The sequence below is a fragment of the Nansenia antarctica genome, assembly GCF_963989245.1.
Source record: "Nansenia antarctica genome assembly, chromosome: 6".
Taxonomy (NCBI): domain Eukaryota; kingdom Metazoa; phylum Chordata; class Actinopteri; order Argentiniformes; family Microstomatidae; genus Nansenia; species Nansenia antarctica.
This window is the reverse complement of record NC_137676.1, coordinates 67,155,151-67,176,661: the sequence shown is the minus strand read 5'-3', so window position 1 is coordinate 67,176,661 and position 21,511 is coordinate 67,155,151. Positions and strand designations below refer to the sequence as shown.

The window sequence follows — 21,511 nt, the reverse complement described above, 5'->3', positions numbered from 1 at the left end:
TATGTGTGTATGTATCTATGTGTGTATGTATGTATGTATGTATGCATGTATGTATGTATGTACTGTATGTATGTACTGTATGTATGTATGTACGTATGTATGTATGTATGTATGTACTGTATGTATGTATGTATGTATGTACGTATGTATGTATGTATGTATGTATGTATGTATGTATGTATGTATGTATGTGAGTGTATGTATGTATGTATGTATGTGTAACAGAGTTGGGAATGTATGTTTAGTTGTGGTGAATGTAGATGAGTTTCGCCGTGCTTGAGCAGCCCTGGTTGTTGTTGGAGCCCCCCTTTGGAGTTTGGGTGTACTGCAGGTCTGCGCGTTCTTTTGTCCTTCTCTTGTTGCCGTACTTACGGTGGAACCAGAACATGGCCGCCATCTTAATGGATTTACAAGAGTTGCAGAACAGAGAAGAATTGTGTTTTATGTGTCTTCTCTGCAGGTCAAATAAAAGAATTGAATGAAAGAAGGTTGCCTGTTTGACCATCGTTACACTGGTGCCGTGACACGTCGATCTCAAGATCAGCTGAACGCCGATCTCCGTGGATGCTGCGTGGATGCCAGGTCTTAGTGTGATAGATCAAGTGTGGTCAGAGTATTATAGTAAATGGTCATTCAGTCTGAGGTCTGTGATTACATCAGTTTAAAAAGTGCTTTGATTGTTTGGTTTTTATGTCCTGCTGTAACTTTATATTTTTTTTTAAACATTATTTTTTATTTTATTTTTTTCATTCAGTAATATTACACAACGCAAGTCTGTACCACTATGGCTCAGAGGCCAGGTTTTAATGATGAGATTTTTGCCAGTCCAGTGTTGCCTATGGGGAGGGGTGCATGGGGGGCATGTCAGAGCAGAGCAGACAGTGCTGTCATCGGTGGGTTGAATAGTAGGGAGGTGGGGTGTTCCCAGTTGTCTACTGACAGTGGTAGAGGCACAGGGTCAGGTCAGGACCCAGGTTGTGCTGCTGTCGGACAGTTTACAGGGGAGGCTCCTCCCACATCCACACCCAGTGTTAATGACACTGAAGCTCTTCATCACCTTTCAGACATGATGGGTCAGCTAGGTGCTCAGATTGGCGAGTCCATTGTAACCAAGTTAATTTCAGCTGGTGTAGTTCACTCAAGTAGTATGAGCAGTGCACACCTCAACTGCACATCGCCTCCAGATCCTGTAACTGATCCTAATGTTGTTAGACAGGAGGTTCCGCGCGTTACTGTGAATGTAAAATCAGACAGGGAACCACCAATGTTCCGAGGTGATAGTTCTGATAAGTGTTCAGTCCAGGACTGGATTGACATGTCTAAAGCTTATCTGAGAAAGCAGAAATGTCCAATGCATGAACAGGCTGAGGAGACACTGGCAAGGCTGATGGGTAAGGCAAAGGATGTCGTGAGGGTTGGTTTGCGTAGCGATCAGACACTTGATGTGAAGCAGAACCCTGATCTCATCTATGATATCCTTCTCAAGTACTTCAGTGATGTGTCATCATGCCTACCGTTGTCAGATTTCTATGCCACTCTACCCAGACCCAATGAGAACCCTGTAGACTACTGGTTGAGGATCAACAAAGCAGCTGATGTAGCTGGTGAGGGCCTTCGCAGACAAGGTAGGAGGATGGAGAACGTGGGTGAAGAGGTAGCACGGATGTTTGTCAGGCATTGCCCGGACTCTGGACTATCCCGTATTCTGGAATGCAAGGCTATTGAGGAGTGGAGCTCACGAGACATACAGTTGAAGATTGATAATTATCAGAGAGAGCTGAGAGCCTCTGGCAGGACCGGTAGTTCTGTGCCATTGAAGAGCCATGCCACCGCCCTCCACACTGTGCAGTCTCATCCAGAGCCTTCGATTCAGTCTGTGTCTGAGCAGTGTTCCACCCAGTACCCCCCTGCTCCTGCCCATGGTCCAGTGTACCACACACAGTGTCCGCCTTCTACCCTCATTCCTTCCCAGGACCATGCTTTAGGCCAGCTTCCGTGCCACTCCTCCGCGACTGCTGTGGCCCAGAACACTCAGCAATCTGAAAACAGGATTCTTGCTCGCATTATGGAGAGGCTGGAGCAGATGATGGGGAAAGTGCAGCAGCGTGACAGTGCTCCTCGTGGCGGAAGATACCAGGGTGGCGCCCGTGAGAAGGCCTGCCGAGTCTGTGATGACAGTAGACACACTACCATCTCACACTGCATGTCAGAGAGGCTGTGCTTTGTCTGTTTAGCCCCAGGTCACACAAAAGTTGAGTGTTCCACCAGGTCGTCCCGAGCACCTCAGCCTCAGGGAAACTAGGTGGCCTGTATTCAGAGGGAGAAAGTATAGGTCGCCAAGTAAACTCCCATTGTGAGGACGAATCTAGTGCTGAGACAGTGTATATAGCTCTCAAAAGCTCAAGTGATAACTCTGAAGATATTGTTTATCAGAATACGCATACAATTAGTGGTAGTGACAGCCTTTTCTACACACCTGTGACAGTTGGTAATACAGTGACTCTGAATGCTATGCTAGACAGTGGGTCTATGGCTTGTACAATGAGTAAGACGGCAGAGGGAAAGCTTAGAGAGGTTGGAGTTGCTACAGAACATAACCAGTTCAGTTCAAATGTGGTGCTTGTTGGCTGTGGTGGTCGCCGTGTCAAGCCTGAGTCAGCTTTCAACGTGGAAATGGAGGTGTATGGCTGTAGGATTATGGTTCCCACTCTGGTAGTTGAAGGCCAGCATGATGAGTTGATACTAGGCACCAATGTTATTAAATATATCCTCCGGCAGTATAAGCAATGTGATGGCTACTGGAAGGCTGTGTCTACGCCCTGTCCTGCTGGCGATCCAGAATCTGAACAGTTTCTCTCGATGCTCGCTGGTCTGAACCGTTGGCGAGGTGACGTCATACCTGACAAGATAGGCACAGTCAGGTGCAACTCAGCCGTGTGTCTTGAGCCTGGTCGGGAGTACCTGATGTGGGGCAAGCTACCCAAGTCCACTATTGTGTCTCCTGGTAGCGCTGTGATGACAGAGCCCACATCGTGTCGCTCAGCTCCAAGAGGGGTTCTGGTGGCCAGAGTTGTTACTCCTTTGTGGGGAGACGGATGGGTTCCATTGAAGCTGATCAACTCGTCCGACAGGCCCGTCTTGGTAAGACGCAATGCTAAATTGGCCGACGTCTTCTCCTGCATTGCGCTCGAGGACATGGATGAGACCGGACCTGCTGAGGTCCCACTACTCAGTTGCTGTCAAGTAACCCCGTCCAGTGAAAATGCGGCCCGCACTGTTGATGAGGAACTGAAGTACATGGGATTGAGTGGGCTCGACATACACTCCTGTGACGTGTCTGAACAGTGTAGAAGCAAGATGGCTGACCTGGTTGTGCGCTACAAGGACATCTTCTCACGCCATCACCTGGATTGTGGAGAGGCAAAGGGCTTCATACATCGCATTCACCTCTCAGATCACAGGCCATTCCGGCTCCCATTCAGACGAGTGCCCCCCAGTCACTATCAGAAGTTGCGCCACGTACTGAGTGAGATGGAGGAGAAAGATATAATCAGGAAGTCAACCAGTGAATATGCATCTCCGTTGGTTCTTGTATGGAAAAAGAACGGAGATCTCCGTATCTGTACAGACTTTCGCTGGCTGAACAAGAGGACCCTGAAGGATGCTCACCCTCTCCCTCACCAGGCCGACTGCTTAGCTGCACTTGGAGGTAACTCCTTGTTTAGTACTATGGATCTAACCTCAGGGTTTTATAACATGCCACTACACGAGGATGACAGAAAGTACTCTGCCTTTACAACACCTATGGGCTTGTATGAGTATAATCGCCTCCCGCAGGGCCTCTGTAATAGTCCTGGGAGCTTCATGCGTATGATGACTAGCATTTTCGGAGACCAGAACTATCTGAGCTTACTGGTTTATCTGGATGATTTATTGGTGTACGCCCCTGATGAGAGGACAGCTCTGGAACGCTTGGAGATGGTGTTCAGTAGACTGCGTGGTCATAACCTGAAATTGGCCCCCAAGAAGTGTTTTTTTCTCCGGAAATCCGTCAAATTCCTCGGCCACATAATTAATGACAACGGTGTGTTGACTGATCCCAGCAAAGTTGAGAGCATCGCAAAGATGACAAGTGCTGACCTGATGGAAGCGGACGGTGTAACCCCCTCACAGAAACGAATCAGATCTTTCTTGGGGATGATCAATTATTACCAGCACTTTGTGCCTAGCTTCTCCGCTATTGCAAAGCCTCTCTTCTCTCTGTTGACGGGCCAGAAGAGAAAAGGGAAGGTGAAACAGTCCAAACAAAGGTCACAAAGCAGGAAGTTGAAGGTTACTGACTGGACCCCCGAAACGGAGCAGGCTTTCCAGAAGCTGAAAACGGCGCTGGTTGAGACGGCTGTCCTGGCTCACCCTGATTTCAGCCGTCCCTTCATGCTGTCAACGGACGCGTCCCTTGATGGCATCGGTGCTGTCCTGTCGCAGATCCAAGAGGGTGAAGACCGAGCGAGGCCAATCGCATTCGCCAGCAAGTCCCTCTCTCAGTCTCAGAGAAACTACCCAGCCCATCGGTTGGAATTCCTAGCCTTGAAGTGGAGTGTCTGTGACAAGTTCAGCCATTGGTTGAAGGGGCATGATTTCACTGTTTGGACGGACAATAATCCATTGACTCATATCATGACGAAGCCCAAGCTGGACTGCTGCGAGCAACGATGGGTGGCTAAGTTAGCGAGCTATAACTTCGACATCAAGTACGTGCCAGGCCCACAGAATGTTGTCGCTGATGCCTTGAGTCGTGTGCCTTTCGTCAAGCAGAGAGTCAGTCACAGATTACTTGAAGAGCCCTACAAGAATCTCCTCTCCGAAGTCCAGGATGTGTCGAGTGCTTCTGTACAGGACGCCTTCTGGTCGTCCAATGATAGTGGTGACACTCCACGCCAGGCAGAGAGTTACGCTCAAAGTGTCCCATCACCTCTGCATGTCCACGCTCAGTCTATGGAGATGGATGAAGTGTCTGTTGTTCTACAGTCATATGACGATCTGTGGGAGGTCGGAGCAAGAACGCGTGCTGTAGCAGTCTTGCACCATTTGCCTCAGTTAGTCCCAGGTGGTCAGGACTCACTTCCTGCTTACAGTGAGAAGGAACTCCGGGATGAACAGCTCAGAGACAGAACTCTCTCTCGAGTCTTGTACTATGTGGAGAGACATCGGAGACCCTCCAGGAGAGAGAGAGATAAGGAATCAGTCACAGTCATGAGGTACCTGAAGCACTGGGAGAAACTTGTTGTGAGCAATGGGATACTCTACAGAGTCTCGAGGGATCAAGTCGTGAAGTCAAAACGCCGCCAGTATGTGGTTCCTGAGTCTAAGAAAGTTGAAGTTCTGAGAGGTGTTCATGACCATGCCGGCCATCAAGGTCAGTTCAGGAGTCTTGGCTTGGCCAGACAGAGGTTCTTCTGGCTCAACCTCGACAGAGACGTAAGAGACTACGTCCGTAACTGCCAGCGGTGTATTGTCAGTAAGACTGTTGAACCTGCTGCGAGGGCGCCTTTGCAGAGTATCACATCAACCAGGCCACTTCAGCTGGTTTGCATTGATTTCTGGTCAGCGGAGGACTCAAGGAACAAGTCAGTTGATGTGTTAGTTGTTACTGACCATTTTACAAGAATGGCCCAGGCATTCCCCTGCAAAGATCAGTCAGCCAAACAGGTGGCGAGAGTTCTATGGGACAAGTTCTTCTGCGTCTTTGGGTTCCCAGAACGTATCCACAGCGACCAGGGAGCTAGCTTCGAGAGTCAACTAGTGAGTGAGCTGCTCAGAGTCTCCGGTGTCAGAAAGTCGCACACAACCCCGTATCACCCGATGGGTAACGGTAGTGTGGAACGTTTCAATAGAACTCTCGGTAACATGATCCGAGCGCTTGAACCAGAGGCAAAAATCAACTGGCCGAGGCGTTTGCAAACTCTGACGTTCATGTACAATAGCACAGCGCATGAGTCAACTGGCTATGCACCTTTCTATCTGATGTTTGGGCGTACTCCTCGTCTCCCTGTCGATATACTCTTCCGGACAGTCCTGAATGATCCAGCTGTGGTCAGCTACGACAAGTATGTGATGTCTCTCACGAAGGATCTGAGAGAAGCTATGGTCATAGCCCAGGAACATGTCATAAAAGAACAGCACCGTCACACAGAGCTCTACAACAGACGAGTGAAAGGGCCCACCATTGACGTCGGAGACCGTGTGCTGTTGGCGAACAAGAGAGAGAGAGGAAAGAGAAAGGTGGCTGACCGTTGGGAGTCTACTGTATACACTGTGGTGGATAGGAACTCTGAGACTCACACATATAGGATACAAGACACTGTCACTGGACGAGAGAAGGTAGTCCACCGTAATCTATTGTTGTTGGTGAACTTTCTGCCGGTGTATGATACGAGTGTGATCTCTGACCCAGTTTCATCCCTGTCTGCTGTTCATACATCAAATGAGCCAAGTGACATGTCCGTGTCGGAAGTGGAACAGGATTCCTTGCCTGGGGAAGTGAGTAGAGGAACCGCGTTCGAGTCGGAGAGAGTGGATTCCTGTCCTGGGAGTGAGGGAGGGGAGGTTGAAGACATGGAGTATGGGGGTAGAGCTGTTCGGGAGAGGGATGTTCCCTTGACTGTTCCAGAGCCCAAGGATCCCAAGGGAAGAACCCTGGAGTGGGTCACCCAGTTACCATTCCCTGACCACTCACGGACAGAGGCTACTAACACTGTAGTGTCTTCAGTCTCGTTTGCCCCTCAGAGGGTTCCCGAGCAGATGGCTGAGGAGCAAATGGTAGATCAGTCCATTAACTCTGATTCTAGATTTGTGGTTAGCGCTGATGATTGTACTGATGTTTCTGGTAACACGAATCAGATAGATGATGCTAGTGACACACAGCGTACTGACACTCTAGCTTCTGTTACACAGTGTGAACATCCTAGTACAGTCACACAGGTCAAGTCCAAGTTTGGTCGCCTTATCAAACCAGTTGACAGATTGATTTATACTATGTCAGGACAAGACATTATCCAAGACACTAAGTCAAACATTCGAGCTGTTTGTAGGTCAGTGTTTCAGGCTTTCCACAGTTAGATAAGCCGAAGCTCAGTTCAGTGCATGTATACACTGTGCACACTGACATCCTATGACATATAGGTTTGTTCGTTATTCTGATTGTTTCATAAGAGGTTGTGGCCTCTTGAAGGCTAGTAATACACAGTGAAAAAAAAAAAGGGTCTTGTGGGGTGTAGAACGCATCCTACCGCCAGTAGTTGGTTGGAGAGATAGGTTACCTCTCTTTCCACTTCATCCTTATAGGATACTTTTCAAGTTGGCTGTCCTGTCCTTTGGCGGCCCTATGTAATAGTGTAAAAAGTAAAAAGTAGTATTTAAATGTATAGTTGCTGCTCAAGGTTGGCGAAATTCAGGGGAGGTGGGTGTAACAGAGTTGGGAATGTATGTTTAGTTGTGGTGAATGTAGATGAGTTTCGCCGTGCTTGAGCAGCCCTGGTTGTTGTTGGAGCCCCCCTTTGGAGTTTGGGTGTACTGCAGGTCTGCGCGTTCTTTTGTCCTTCTCTTGTTGCCGTACTTACGGTGGAACCAGAACATGGCCGCCATCTTAATGGATTTACAAGAGTTGCAGAACAGAGAAGAATTGTGTTTTATGTGTCTTCTCTGCAGGTCAAATAAAAGAATTGAATGAAAGAAGGTTGCCTGTTTGACCATCGTTACATATGTATGTATGCATGTATGTATGTATCTATGTGTGTATGTATGTATGCATGTATGTATGTATGTATCTATATGTTTATGTTACTATGTATGTTAGTATGTATGTATGTACAGTATTTCAGTCCATTAGTGTTAGCCAATAGAAAATGGATCCCTGAATGGCGCCACTGTTCTAAAATACCACTCTGGATGTGGACGTCATGTATAATACACATGGCATATTAAGCTGTCTAATATATCAGGCGCAGGATAGGCTTTAACAATTGGAATTATAAACTTCCTGTTGTATAAATGTGTATTACATATGTTTACATGTGTGTATTGCATACCATTGCACTGTAACCTCAGATTTGATAAATCAGACAAAAGGTGTCTGTGAATTGCACCTGTAGCAGCGTTGCACCTGTTGCAGCATATGCTCTAATTATAGGTCTAATAGGTTGGATATTGACCGATATTGACCTGCATTATAGGTCAAATAAAATATTATTTTAGGTGATTAGAATACACGTCGATGTCATATTGTATGTGTTGGCAGAGCCCGCAATGAAGTTATTGGGGTCACAGGACATTGTTTATCAATGTGCCCATGTTATCTGTTGCTTGTTGTTTCTGTGTTTTCCGTTTCTCCCATATTGTCAGCGTCTTTGAGCCTCGGAAAAGCGCTATATACATTTAATGAATTATTATTATTATTATTATTATTATTATGATTATTATTAATTTGGCGTTACGAGACACAAAAAAAAGCCCCGTGCTAAATCTCCCTCATATTGTATCAACAATATCAATGACAAATGGTAGGGGATGGGATACCATCACAAGGTAACCAGACACGTTGAAGGAAAACATTCAGATGTGTCTGAAATGCAGATAGTTCACAGTAGGCTTATTGAGCCTTATGACGAGTCATCTGAATCAATAAACACGCATACGCACACAGATCTACTATTGTATCGTTTTCAAAGACACATTGTGTGTGAATGTGTGTTATACGGACGGTATATAATATATACCATTCAGTCGAGAGACAGACACGTGGGGGTGTATTAATATCAACCCCTGATCACAAAGTGCTCTATTGTGTCGCATCGTCGAACTTTAGAGACATTCGGTATGTCGCTACGGCGTCTTCTACCCGTTGTAACTGCCATCGTTATTGCAGTGGGAATAAGATGCACTGGATGCTTTTGATACAATGTGCCACACTAAGATTGGCTTTTAAACAAGCCCTGAACAGCGGGCGAGTCTACAAACAACGCCCGAACGTCTGCGACCCAAGCCCAACACCGGCCGGAGATGTTCCCGTAGACTTCAAGCAATATGTACGACCAATGACAGACTATGAGTGGACTAACTTCCAGAGAGATGAAAGAGCCTACAGGGGGACACTGGACACAAAACTGCTCCAATCCAACTTTGCTGTTACTCCCGGAGGCGCAGAGAAGTGGGGCAGACTAGTGTCAATCCTTATCAGCGCTTTTTTCCATAAAGGAATATTCTCCGCGACGCAAGGAAACGCGCGTCCATACGGATTCAAACTTCTGAAATATGTCGCCAGAATCCTGAAGAAATTCCCACCCTCTGTCGATTTCCCGGTGGACCTTACACCTGACTCGCTGACAGCTTGGATAGAAACGCAGCTTTGCTTCATCCGTGAGAGAATACAACCAGCGCTGCGGGCCTCCGGGACAGAGACACATCGACAACAACGGCAAGTATCCAGGAACAAGCTGGCATACCTCTGGCAACATCGCAAATCAAAGGCAATCAATATCATTTTGAATAGCAGCTGTTTTCCTGAAACCCCGCCCACTGTTAGTGATACAGCCAATGTGTATAACTATTATACAACTAAGTGTCAAACTGTACCAAGCGCTGCCACTCCCCTGGCCACGCCCCCTTGGTACAACTTCATTGACAAAATAGAGCCAGGCTATTTCCCAGATACCCATGATTTCACAACAGAAGAGGTAGATGCAGTTCTAGCTTCTCTTCCCAATAACAAGGCTAGTGGATCTGACGGGGTCATCTATGAGACGCTGAGAGCTATCAGGCCCACGTCAACACAGACACTCACACATATCTTCAATGCCTGCCTGATCAATGAGAAGGTACCTGATTCGTGGAAAGGGGCCCTCATCCATAGGATACCAAAAAAGGAAAATGTCCCAGATGATCCCTCCACTTGGCGTGACATTTCACTATTGCCCACCATATATAAAGTCTTTATGAAATGCTTACTCACCCGCATCTTACCCTGGCTGGTGGACACAGGGATTCTCTCCCCCCATCAGAAAGCATACATCAACAGACAGGGAATGAACGAACATGTGTTTTGCTTAAAAACCGGAATAGATGACTTCAAACATGAATCATCTAGATTCTACACAGTGTTTTTGGACTTCAGAGATGCGTTTGGTACACTCCCCCATGAGGTGATGCTAAAAGCATTAGAGGAAATACACCTGCCTCAGCCTTTTGTGAATATTGTATCCAGCGTGTACCAAGGCTCATTTCTCCAAGTTATCTGTGGGCAGCAGCTCACAGAGCCGATTGCACTGAAGGTGGGAATAAAAACTGGCTGTCCCTGGAGTGCCGTGAACTTCATCTTAGCACTCAACCAATGGATGAAGTGGATTTACCAGTGCGCTCCTCTGCATGTCCGATCCCCAAATCCTGTGCAGGGATACGCGGACGACGTGCAGGTGTCATCACGACAGGAGGATGTCATCACCAAAATGCTGGCACGCACTGATGAGTTCCTCCAATGGTCAGGGCTGGAGGTGAAGCAAGCCAAGTGTGCCGTACTCCATGAGCGCCGCAGTGGAGGCAACCGCTGGTATAAGGCCAAGAACGACAAGCCCCCCACCTTTCTTGTAATGGGCCAACCCATCAGGGTGTATTCCCGCAATGAGACCTACCCATACCTTGGCCACAGGTTTAACATCGCTGGCGAGTGGAGCGAGCAGGTCGAGGAGCTCACTACAGAGTTTCTCCATCGTCTCCACCTGATTGACTTGTCCCCCCTCCCCATCCTCATGAAGCTCCAGGCTGTGAGAGAGGTGGCTCTGGCCAAAATCCAACACCTCTTCGCCAATGTGCACATCCCTCTCAAAGCACTGAGAGAGATGACGAACAGAACTGTCCAGCTGGTCAGAAAGTGGGTGGGCCTCAACACACACTCCACACGGGGCATGATCTTTCTCCCATGTGGAGAGGGAGGGCTGGGAGTCCCCAATGTTGAGTGGGCCTACATAGCCACCAGGCTAGCCCACCTGCTCCACATGCTTAACAATGACGATGCCACCGTTAGAGAAATGGCCAGGGCCTCTCTCCTACTGGACCTACACAGAAGGAAGATCCCCCTGGCCAGCGCACACCAGAACGACTTCCTCGGCTTCAGGAGGAAAGACTCTGGGAAACTGGATTCCCAGGCCAAGGGCTTCGGGGTCTGGTCTGACTGGCCGGATCTCAATGACCTCTGCAACCAGACTGGAGTTCAGCTAAGATGGACAGAACTTAACACACAGACTGAAGTCCCTGTCTCTGATGAAGTGATCACAGACCCCTGTGTGATTGTGAAGGCCGACATCACAACACCGCAGGAAGAGACTGTCGGACTGCACAGAGACTCTGCAAGGAGGGTTCTGCTCAGCCTGAAGCAGTCTGAGATCAGGCAGCACTGGTGTGGACTCAGACTACAGGGAAAGCTAGCCTGTTTGCAGTTCGCTGACCACTCAGTCTCACACTCAGTGTATAAGAACGTCGCTGTTGGTGAGGATGTTCTGAAATTCACCATCAAAGCAAGACTGCAGGTATTACCGACCAAGTACAATCTGTCCACCTGGTATCCCCACACTCACAGTCCATTCTGTTTAAACCATCAGGATTCACAACACCTAGAGTCCATTGCACACATAACAAATGGATGTAATGCATACAAACACCTGTACATAGCTCGTCATGACCGTATTGTGGACATTGTGTCTGATACAGTACAAAACATCTTACCATCTAGCGCAGTTATGTACAAGCATGCCAGAGTGTTACCAGAGTGGTTTGGTTTTGCCAATGATGTTTTTTCCAACATCCCAAATACACCTGATGTTGTCTTTGTTGACACCAGCCACAAGGAGGTGCTGATTGTAGAAGTAGGCTGCCCCTTTGACCTGTACATGGACCAGACTTTCCAGGACAAGTATATCAAATACCAACCACTACTTGGTACGATAACCAGCTTTGGGTACAAGTGCAAATTCAGCATACTTGTATTTGGAAGTCTGGGCCATGTATATAAATGCACCATGAGGGGTCTGAGAATTGCTGCAATGACTAAAAGAAAGGCCAAACAGGTTGCCAAATTTTGCTCTGTCTCAGCTATTATTGGCAGCTTGGCCGTGTGGAGAAGGAGGTGTTATGTGTATCCTTAAGTGTTCAGTGCTGCTTAGCCCCGAAATATTTGATTCCCTGTTTGTATAATATAATTTGTGGAACCAAATAAAGTATTCATATGTATGTATGTGTGTATGTATGTATGTAAGTATGTATGTATGTATGTATCTATGTGTATGTATGTGTGTATGTATGTATGTATGTATGTATGTGTGTATGTATGTATGTATGTATGTGTGTATGTATGTATGTATGTATGTATGTATGTGTGTGTATGTATGTATGTATGTATCTATGTGTGTATGTATGTATGTACTGTATGTATCTATGTGTGTATGTATGTATGTGTGTATGTATGTACTGTATGTATGTATGTGTGTATGTATGTGTGTATGTATGTATGTGTGTATGTGTGTGTGTATGTATGTATGTACTGTATGTATGTATGTATGCATGTATGTATGTATCTATGTGTGTATGTATGTATGTATGCATGTATGTATGTGTGTATGCATGTATGTATGTATCTATGTGTGTATGTATGTATGTATGTATGTATGTATGTATGTATCTTTGTGTGTATGTATGCATGTATGTATGTACTGTATGTATGTATCTATGTGTGTATGTATGTATGTGTGTATGTATGTCCTGTATGTATGTATGTGTGTATGTATGTATGTATGCATGTATGTATGTATGTATGCATGTATGTATGTATGTATGTATATATGTGTGTATGTATGTATGTATGTATGCATGTATGTATGTATGTGTGTATGCATGTATGTATGTATCTATGTGTGTATGTATGTATGTATGTATGTGTGTGTATGCATGTATGTATGCATGTATGTTAGTATGTATGTATGTATGTAGCTACAGTATTTCAGTCGATTAGTGTTAGCCAATAGAAAATGGATCCCTGAATGGCGCCACTGTTCTAAAATACCACTCTGGATGTGGACGTCATGTATAATACACATGGCATATTAAGCTGTCTAATATATCAGGCGCAGGATAGGCTCTAACAATTGGAATGATAAACTTCCTGTTGTATAAATGTGTATTACATTACATATTACATGTGTGTATTGCATACCATTGCACTGTAACCTCAGATTTGATAAATCAGACAAAAGGTGTCTGTGAATTGCACCTGTAGCAGCGTTGCACCTGTTGCAGCATATGCTCTAATAGGTCTAATAGGTTGGATATTGACCGATATTAACCTGCATTATAGGTCAAATAAAATATGATTTTAGGTGATTAGAATACACGTCGATGTCATATTGTATGTGTTGGCAGAGCCCGCAAGGAAGTTATTGGGGTCACAGGACATTGTTTATCATTGTGCCCATGTTATCTGTTGCTTGTTGTTTCTGTGTTTTCCGTTTCTCCCATATTGTCAGCGTCTTTGAGCCTCGGAAAAGCGCTATATACATTTAATGAATTATTATTATGATTATTATGATTATTATGAATTTGGCGTTACGAGACACAAAAAAAAGCCCCGTGCTAAATCTCCCTCATATTTTATCAACAATATCAATGACAAATGGTAGGGGATGGGATACCATCACAAGGTAAACAGACACGTTGAAGGAAAACATTCAGATGTGTCTGAAATGCAGATAGTTCACAGTAGGCTTATTGAGCCTTATGACGAGTCATCTGAATCAATAAACACGCATACGCACACAGATCTACTATTGTATCGTTTTCAAAGACACATTGTGTGTGAATGTGTGTTATACGGACGGTATATAATATATACCATTCAGTCGAGAGACAGACACGTGGGGGTGTATTAATATCAACCCCTGATCACAAAGTGCTCTATTGTGTCGCATCGTCGAACTTTAGAGACATTCGGTATGTCGCTACGGCGTCTTCCCATTGGAGGAAAGGCCAATGACGCGCACTATACGCGACCCCAAAAAAAGTATTTCGAATACGTCATCCACCCGTGTCCTCAGGTTTCGTCTGGTCGGAGAGCGATCCTGGGCTCTTTTTCGTGAGGTTGGAAACGTGAATCGTTTAAAAGTTCCTAGCTCGTCTGGATATAGTAGTGGTACGTATTGCAAAACCCGTGCGGAAATGTCTTCTGTGTGTAAATGAATGAAATCCGAGAGAGAAAGAAGGCCCTTTCGAACAGGTCAGAAGAATGCTAGTGAGCTAGCTAAAGGCTAGCTGGGTTACACACACAGCAACTAACCTAACGGCCATTAGGCTGCTGGGAAACATCAGGTTTAATAACAGCTGAAGGTTGGACAGTTAAAGCATTAAACTCCTCGATGAATGCAAGTGTGTTTGGACAACAAGAGTGGCCGAAAAACAGCATTTGTAAGAACCGAGTGTGGTGTTTCGGGCCTGAAGAAGCGATCTGAGATCTGCTAAACAAACAGAGGCTGGACGGATGGTGGCCCTGGTGGTCCACTCTCCCCAACTGTGTCTAAGCCACTCCCACTTTGACACAGGCCACACCCACTTTGATACAAGCTCCACCCACTTTGATACAAGCCACTCCCCCTAACTGGAGAACAGAACCGTTTGTCAACCATTTAAGAGTAAACAAAGGTACTTAGGGGGCTTTGTGACCTTGGACATTAGCTGCTCTGTAGCTAAGTAAAGTTGTTATTATTAGTAGTGATTATTCACAATCACAACAATGCTGGCTGGAGAGCATTTGTGTTATTATTAATAAGGTAGTAAGTGTCACCGAGATGCAGTCTTATGTTATGGACAGATAAGAGTCGAAGACTTTGTGCCACGTTATCGACATAAAAAGGATCCCGCTAAGACAAGTTTGTGGATGAAAATCCCTCTTTCACTGACTCGATGGTTCGTCGGGTGGTTGTCCACTTTGTCGGGCGTCACGTGACGCTTGCTGCCACATTTCTCCTGCAAAAGTCATTTAATAAACATGTTAAATGGAGTTAGCGAGTTAACTTCCGAGTTGGAGCTGAAGTTAGTCCGCTAACTCCCTTAGTTCCAGTCGTAGTACAGCCCGATTAGTATTTGAAAAGTGCGTTTATTCATTATTTTTGCGAGGCACATTTGTGACATGGTCTGGTGAAAAGGTCCTCAAGTAGGGCAAGTTCATTTGAAGAAAAAATTATAATAATCCGGATTTTGAAACTGATTGTAAGCCTTCAAATGATGTCATACATTGAACATAGTTTAAGTATTTGAACGTTGGTACACCTCAAACCACATACTGGAGAACCTTGCTCTGAATCGAACACACACGCGCAAAACAGCTGCTAGTAGCTAGAAAGGAACATCGCTATGAATGTCTGACTACATGTTTAGTACATCACAACATGCTAGTAGAACGTCAACATGCTAAAAACACATAACTACTTGGGTATGACACCGTGGCCTAAGACCAGGTTCTGTAGCCTATTCTTACAAATTACGTTAGTTAAGGAGACTAATGCGATTGTTGCTATAATAACACCTCTGCAAAGTGTGAGAATAAATGTCTTACGTTGATCATAGTCACAGAGTAATTGATCAAATGGTTTGATGTTGTTGAATGAGAGAAGAGAAGGAGGAAATTAGGAAATGTAGTAGCTGTACTTAACCCCTCTGTCTCTCCCCTCCCTCTTCCTCCCTCTCTCCCCTCCCTCTTCCTCCCTCTCTCTCCCCTCTCTCTCTCCCCCCTCCCTTTTCCTCCCTCTCTCTCTCTCCAGTGATGTCGGGGAACTCTGCAGACTCGTGCTCGGAGGGGGAGTCGGATGGCGATCAGGGGAAGGGTGAGGTGTCTGCGCCTGCGCCCGCCCCCACTGTGCTGTATGTGAAGAGGGGGAAGGCCAACGGTAGGGTCCCGCGCACCAAGAAAGTCAAGGCCACGCCCTCCTCCACCTCGCAGTTCTCGCCATCCCACTCTGGACGCAGGAGAGGCTCAAGCCAACTCAAATCAGGTATGTGTGTGTGTGTGCGCGCTCAAATCAGCTGTGTGTACACCCAAAATGTGTGTGTTTGTGCGCTCCAATCAGGCGTGTGCACTGTACGCCCAAAACATGGGTGTGTGTGTGTGTGTATATATATATATATATATATTAGGGATGCACGATATTATCGGCACCAATATTTATCGGCCCGATATTGGGGAATTAATGTTTATCTGTATTTATCGGTTTTATAAATTTTTTGCCGATATTTAACCGATAATATGAAGCCCGAAACATTTCTGCTTCCGGTTTCCGCGCTCTGCTTCCGGTTTCCGCGCTCAGGCACGCAGTTTGTATAGACGAGACGCAGCGAAACATGCCTTCCCCGGTGTGGACATTCTTCACAGTTTCTGAGGCAGATATTGCGTTTGCAATTTGCAATACATGTTCAACAAAAGTTCGGAGAGGAGGGCAAAGGTCTACGAGTTACAACACAATGAATCTAATAAGTCACCTGAAGAATCACCATTGCAAGCACGCTGTATGGAAGGAATATCAAGCACTCGTAGTAGCAGAACACGGTAGCCCAGCCGCGAACAAAAAATCTGCGGTGCCTATTGAACACGCATTTGAAAACTGCATTGCAAAGGTTCTATGAGGTAGGAATTGTATTCAGTTTGTATATTAGGGAACACCAATGGAAAACGTGTCTATTATTTAGGTGAGAATGTGAATGTAGGCTATACAAGACAAGTTGTTTACAATGAATTCTTATGCAAAACGTTTGATGGGCTTTATCACAACCTACCTCATCCTCATCATGCACTAAAAGTAGCATAGCCCAGCCCTTTTCAGTTGCTTTATTAAGCATACTAGTGTAGCCTACTATGTGCCTTGTATCATTCTGTTTATCTGCAGACTAAGCAGCCATTTGGCACTAGTTTCTGTACAAGTTCTATACAACTTTTGGTTCTTTAAAAGTCTTTATTTTTGTATTGACTGATGCACAAGGTGCACTTTATTTTTGACACTTTTTTGATCTAATTACTCTTAGGTGAGCCTTTTTTGTTTTCATAAAAGGAGGCCAGATCTTGGCTAAAAAAAGCATTGTGCACTGTATAACAGATTCTGTTCGTTAGAGGAAATAATAAATGAACATTTGAAGACTCAGAAGTGTTCTCTTTGTTGTGTTAACAATAGTGATGTAAGTTAGATTTGGTGAGATCACTATGGAATATTAAATCATCAATCTTTGCTCACTACATAGCCTTTCTTACCTTCAGGTGTGCATGAACTACAGGTTATCAACTGTGAAATGATATCTGAATGGTCTTTATTGTCATTGATATAGTACAGGTACCAAACAACGAAATTTGGGAGGGGGAGCTCCCCTGGTGCTAGGAAAGAAAAAATAAAATAATAATAATATCGGTATCGGTATCGGTTATCGGCCACGAGAAGCGGGTAAATATCGGTATCGGTATCGGTTGGAAAAAATGCATATCGTGCATCCCTAATATATATGTTACGGTACATGTGGGAATACGGTACATGTGGGAAAACTAGGGTTAGGGTTAGGGCTGCCACGATTAGTCGACTGGTCGCGACGACATCGTCGCCGACATATTTGGTAATCGCATGTTTTTTGGGAGCTGAAATAAGCATTCGTTTTTCTTCCCTGAAGCTGCCACTGGCTAGCGTCTCCCAGTGTCTTTGATGTACATGCGCAGTGTCGGTCATCCGGGGCACACGTGACGTCCCCGGAAAAACAAACAGAGAAATGTCTTCCCGTCCTCGTACCTCTGTGGGAGCATTTCAACCACAACGTTGAAAAAAAGAATGTGAAATGTAAAATTTGCAAAGCTGAACTCGCTTATCATGGCAGCACGTCTATGATGCTCGAGCATCTAAAAAGGAAGCACGTTGTGGCAGATGACGAGGAAGACGATGGCTCGTCTCGGTAAGCTAGTTAGCTTGTTATTGGCTAACGATATCGTTACGTTAAAAGCCTTCTTACATTATTTTACGTTATGTGCTGTAACGTTGTCATCAAAGCGATACTTATCAAATAGCTAAAAATGTTGTCTTAACGTTACAGTGCTAAGAAGGCGCGTTCTACTATGGATAGTTATCTTGTCAAGATGCCAACGTGCACACCCCAGCAAGCCATCGTCCTGACTGGATCAATCCTGAACATGCTGGTTAAGGATATGAGACCCTTGTCCATGGTTGCTGACGAAGGATTTAAAGAAATGATTAAGCAGTTCAACCCTGAATACCACGACGAATACCTCCCGGGCCGATCACATTTCACCAATATACCTTTGTTTTTGTATTCTTTTGGTTGCCTAGTGCCTAGCCTACCTCATTTTACTCAGCAGTTTGCACTCTCTACTACTCTTTACATTACATTACATGCAAGTGATGCCAGAAATAAATCTGCAAAATTCATTAAAATATCTATTTTTGAGTGAACAATCATTTTAATTGTCTTTATTTTTAGTTAGCACATGCCTACAACAACAACAACTAACAACTTCAAGCTAAATTTAAAAGCTGATTTAGAAGATGATAGCTAAATAAGAGCAATTGAGTAATTGTGCGATAAGCTGTAATTTATGATCCGATTAGTCGACTAATCGTTAAAATAATCGGTGACTAGTCGACTATGAAAATAATCGTTTGTGGCAGCCCTAGTTAGGGTTAGGTACTAGGGTTAGGTACTAGTTTTCCCACATGTACCGTATTCCCACATGTACCGTAACATATATATATGACTACACCGAGACATGTATATGAACTGAAGGCTCATGACCAACATTGAAGTGTGTTGTATGACATGTATACTTGAGTGAGTGTCTGTGTGACCAACCAACAGAAGTGTATGTTTGTATGAAAAGCGCTAAAAACTCCCTCCCTCCTCCCTCCACACAGGCAAGCGCGGCGTCCTGAAGCGCCCGTGGTCCGATGCGGAGCGCGCGGCCGTGGAGGAGCACCTGACCAGCAACATCACGGAGCTCCGCGTGCCGGGCAAGGCGGACTGCGAGCGCTGCCTGCAGCTCTGCCCCCTGCTGGTGACCAACCAGCGCGACTGGAGGGCCATCAAGTTCTACTGTCACAACCGCATACAGCTGCTGAAGAAGAACCAGCGGCGCGGCACAAAATAGTCCACTTTGTCAAACTAGTGCGGTCTGAGACAGGCCACAGGGCTCTACTTCCCTGTCTGTGGCTCTGGTCAGACGATGTCCACTCCGTAGGGGGACTAGGGTGTGAGAGATGTCCACTCCGTAGGCAGGGCTCGACATTAACGCCGTTTTACTTGTCCGGAGCAAGTCAAACTTTCGCCGGGGTTGTTTGCGCGAGCACGACAACGTTGCTAGATCCTGGATATGTTTACCTGTGTGCAGGAAGAACAACAGGCGGCGCAGGCGCCAGACCAGACTAGATGATCGTGAGTGAAGATATTATCAAAGCATGCTCGCCTGTCGATCACCCATACTGTAGCAATGACAATAAAGACCATTCATATTCATTCATTCATACGCTTTGATAATATCTCACTCACGATCATCTAGTCTAGTCTCGCGCCTGCGCCGTCTGTTGTTCTTCCTGCACACAGGTACAAATATCCGGGATCCAGCAGCGTCGTCGTGCTCGCGCAAACAAACGCGGTGAAAGTTTTACTAGCTCCGGACAAGTAAAACGGCGTTAATGTCGAGCCCTGCCGTAGGGGACTAGGGTGTGAGAGAGAGAGACGGAGACACCAAGGAACGGGGCCTCAATTTCGTTGTATTTGGATTTTTTTTTTTTTTCGTTTGTTTTGTTTTTCTCCAAAATGGACACAATGTTGGCTTGAGAGAACCACAGGCTTCAAGTGTTGTTGTTTGTTGTTGTTGTTGTTGTCGGGACGTTGTGGTGACACGCGTGTCGCGTGTGTCATTCGGACGATCTCTTTCAACAACTGGACGTTTCGGCCTGTTGCAGATTCGTAGTTCTTCGAGCAGTAAAACTGAAAGGGTGCTTCCCATCTCTCTAGTTCCATGTGATGAGGAGATGGTCCTTGTCTGTATAACTTGTGTTGGATGTTACTTCAAAGTTGATTCATCTTTTTTGGGTGGTTGTACTATTCAGTGTACTCAATTAGCCGTGTGGTGTTTTTGTTAAATGCAGTGTAGTTGCATTGTTTGTTTTTTGATTGTTTGCTTGTGTTTTTTCTACAACGAGGGTAGCATGAACTGGCTATCTGAGTCTCCATGGTTGGCAGTGTCCTCTCCCCTGGCCTCCTTGTCAAAACGCATGGGAGGAAATCAGTCTGAGGGGAAGAACCAAGACGTTATCCTCCAATGACTTGTGAGAAGGAGGTGAGGATGGGGAATGCGAGGAGGCAAGGAAAGGGGTTGCAAAAATCCTGTAGGTTTAGGAAACGTTCCGATAACTTCCGTATGGGTTTCAATATGGAAACTTTGGAAATTATTATTGAAAGTGTCCCAAACTTACGGGAATTTTGCAACTCTTGTCTAGGCTAAATCTGTGTCCAAGAAACCAGCCTGTTGAGCGACTTACCAGAAATCTTTCTCTGAATGAAGTTAAACTAACTGATGGTTTGGGCTATTCGTAATTATAGAACTGTGGTTTGTAAATATTCACAGAAACACATACAAAAAAAAAAGACACAATGTATCATATGCCTTGTTTTTTTGTCATTATTATTAAAGTCTTACAAAGTTACAGCTAAAATATCTCGTTTTGACGTTCATGGAAGAGGAAGTCACTTCCCCGATTAATCCACAGGGTGGAGCTCTCCCCATTCTGCTCCAGATAGTTTACCTCTTGCACCACTAGATGGTGCTATTGCAACGTGGGTTCAAAGGAGGAAAACCACAAAGGGCTTGACCAAGGAATACATTTCTATTACAGGGTCCCCTGAGAATAACTAACCTCTATTATTTAATAAATAAGACACAGACATGTTTATTTAATATGAAAACAAGCATTGTGTGAAAGAATATTGTTAGTATGTATAGAATATGATTGAGTTGCAATGTATTAGTATCTACTAACCTGTGCCTAAAACTAAAGGAAAGTAGGTTCTCAGTTGCCAAAAAAAGTACTTATCACATGCTCCCACTGGAAGGCTCCGTGATCTGCAGAGGCCAGATGTCTGAAGGTGTTCTCGAAGAGGGAGAGCATGACCCTCTTTGACCCCCCCCACACACACAACCTTCCCCCCCTCACACACAACCTTCCCCCCCACACACACAACCTTCCCCCCCTCACACACAACCCCCCCACCCCCACTGCCACAACCATCTAGCCAGCCTTTGTTGGAGCCCAGCTGATTCTCGTCACCAATCAATCAGCCCCTACACTGGCCTTTGAAGAAGTTGTTGCCTTCACCGAACAAGTTACAGTAAGAAAGAATTGTTTTTGGTTTTGTTTAATTATGTTTTAGATTTCAG

At 45.4% G+C, this 21,511-nt stretch overlaps 1 protein-coding gene across 1 annotated transcript; it reads left to right on the top strand.

The window, feature by feature from the left end:
• Nucleotides 1–14,122: 14,122 nt before the first annotated feature.
• On the top strand, nucleotides 14,123–20,779 carry LOC308159905 (uncharacterized protein). The gene is made up of 3 exons (XM_080533733.1): nucleotides 14,123–14,227; nucleotides 15,852–16,082; nucleotides 18,987–20,779. The coding sequence occupies exons 2-3, from the start codon at nucleotides 15,854–15,856 to the stop codon at nucleotides 19,217–19,219; spliced, it is 462 nt and encodes a 153-aa protein (XP_080389859.1). The 5' UTR covers nucleotides 14,123–14,227; nucleotides 15,852–15,853; the 3' UTR covers nucleotides 19,220–20,779.
• The last annotated feature ends 732 nt before the right edge of the window (nucleotides 20,780–21,511 follow it).